Below are 1,810 nucleotides of genomic sequence, written 5' to 3'. Positions count from 1 at the left end.
TAATATTTTTTATGCAGTGGTGTAGGATTTATATCACACCAGTTTGCAAGTCCCCTCTTGTTTCTTTACTTTTTTACAATTTAATCCTACTACTTTTCCATTTTTAATGTTTTTTATTTACTTGTTATTACTAATAATAATACTTTATTAAATAATACACTCCATTAATTATTAATTGTACCTTTAGGTAGGGCTCACATCTGTTAACATCTAATATAACCTGATTCTTATCTTTATGATCTAAATGAGGATCTATTAATAATAATATTAATTAATTACAATATAATGCTTTACATTTTGTCTAGTACAGTCAATTAAAAATGTCCAGTATCATACGGCTGGAAATATTGGTCCAAGTTAAATTTAACAATTAATTTTACTAAATTTATTTTTGATATATTAGTGATTTAGTATCATCATGTCATTGAACAAGTAAAGAAATGAAACAAAATGGAGTGTATTTTATATTGACAGGTGCCGCTCATACAACACCCACACAACCAATATTAATACACTACCAATATCACCAACTACGCTGTATAATATATTATATATGTCACATGACATTAGTGTCACATGAGGCTAGTCCTTACATGATGGTATGTTGTATATGTTGATTCCTAATAGTTTGGTCCATGCTCTCCTCCTCAATTCATTACACAATAGACCTCCTTTAGTAATAGCCTGTCCTCTTAATGATGTAATATCTACTGGATCTGAACTAATGGACTCCATTATAGACTGGAACTTATGAACCTCCCAATCTAATGGAGAGGGAGGGAGGGAGGGTATTGGAGTATATTGAGTATTATTAGGTACAGCTGGAGGTGAGGGAGTTATTGAAAGATGTTACCTTCAGTAAAGGTAGGAAGATCAGGTAGAATATCTTTACCACCTTCTGCTGCCATTTTATACTTTATAACTAGCCACACCTTTTTAATAAATTTTTAAAATTAATTTTAGAATCAAATTTTAAAAATTAATATTTAACATTCACAGGAGTCCATGATCCTGATGCAAAGTAAACTAGAAAATAAAGTAATTGTTAAAATTTCACTATTGGTAGTGGTTTGTGTGGTTGTTCTTTTCTGTGTCTATCAATCAATGTCTTCTCTTGATCTTTAAGAGTATCCACCAGGAGAGGCTGAGGAGTAGGGTATCCAATATCAGTCTCAATATATTCAAGTGATGGATGGATGAAGATAGTTTCATATAAATGTGGTACTAGTTCTATCCAGTTAGGTTGAGATGACTCTTCATTAATACCTCTACACTCTATCCTCAGTAGTCTGATGGTTGTATGTGACTGTAACATGTTAGTAACAGCAGGTAGTACCTGTTCATAAAACAATGGTGTCATTATTTGTTCCTTCTCTTCCTTACTACAGTTACTGTATGACTGATCTAATTCAAAGTTCACTTTAAGTTCTGTGAAATTGTTTTTTTGAGAGATGACATTAATAAAAGTTCTTATCTCTTCATTCAGTGGAATGGATATACTCAACTGCTGTAGATTGGTGTTGTGTCTGAGACCAGTTGTTAGGAAGGACAGGAATGAACTGGGAATAGTGTCTTTATAGCTATTATGAATCTCAAGGTATTTCAGTGTTTGGTTTTGTGTTAGCATGTCTTGTAGACTAGTACCCATACTGCTGGTATATACTCTCTCCTCCTTTATCTCCACACTCAGAGCTTTAAGTGTAGTATTGGTTTGTAGAATAGTAAATAGTTTAATAGCACTCTCAGCTGAGTCTAGTGGTAAAGTAAGTGTATGTAAACTGGGATGAGAGAGAAATAGAAGATGTGGTGG

The 1,810-nt window shown here is 32.7% G+C and overlaps 1 protein-coding gene across 1 annotated transcript in view; it reads right to left on the bottom strand.

Moving 5' to 3' along the window:
- LOC109584968 (TBC1 domain family member 20-like) overlaps nt 1–932 on the bottom strand; it is a 1,872-nt gene extending 940 nt beyond the window's left edge. Inside the window, exons 1-3 of the mRNA XM_020000875.1 lie at nt 854–932; nt 594–764; nt 182–252 (exon numbers count right to left, since the gene is read on the bottom strand). Of these exons, the coding sequence (XP_019856434.1) occupies nt 182–252; nt 594–764; nt 854–908 (297 nt within the window). The 5' untranslated portion in view covers nt 909–932. The remainder of the gene's footprint in view (nt 1–181; nt 253–593; nt 765–853) is intronic.
- Between the last annotated feature and the right edge of the window lie 878 nt (nt 933–1,810).

The sequence above is a fragment of the Amphimedon queenslandica genome, unplaced genomic scaffold (assembly GCF_000090795.2).
Source record: "Amphimedon queenslandica unplaced genomic scaffold, v1.1 AMPQUscaffold_13142, whole genome shotgun sequence".
In the NCBI taxonomy this organism is placed as follows: Eukaryota; Metazoa; Porifera; class Demospongiae; order Haplosclerida; family Niphatidae; genus Amphimedon; species Amphimedon queenslandica.
The sequence above is the reverse complement of the archived record's forward strand: the minus strand, read 5'-3'. Positions and strand labels throughout refer to the sequence as shown.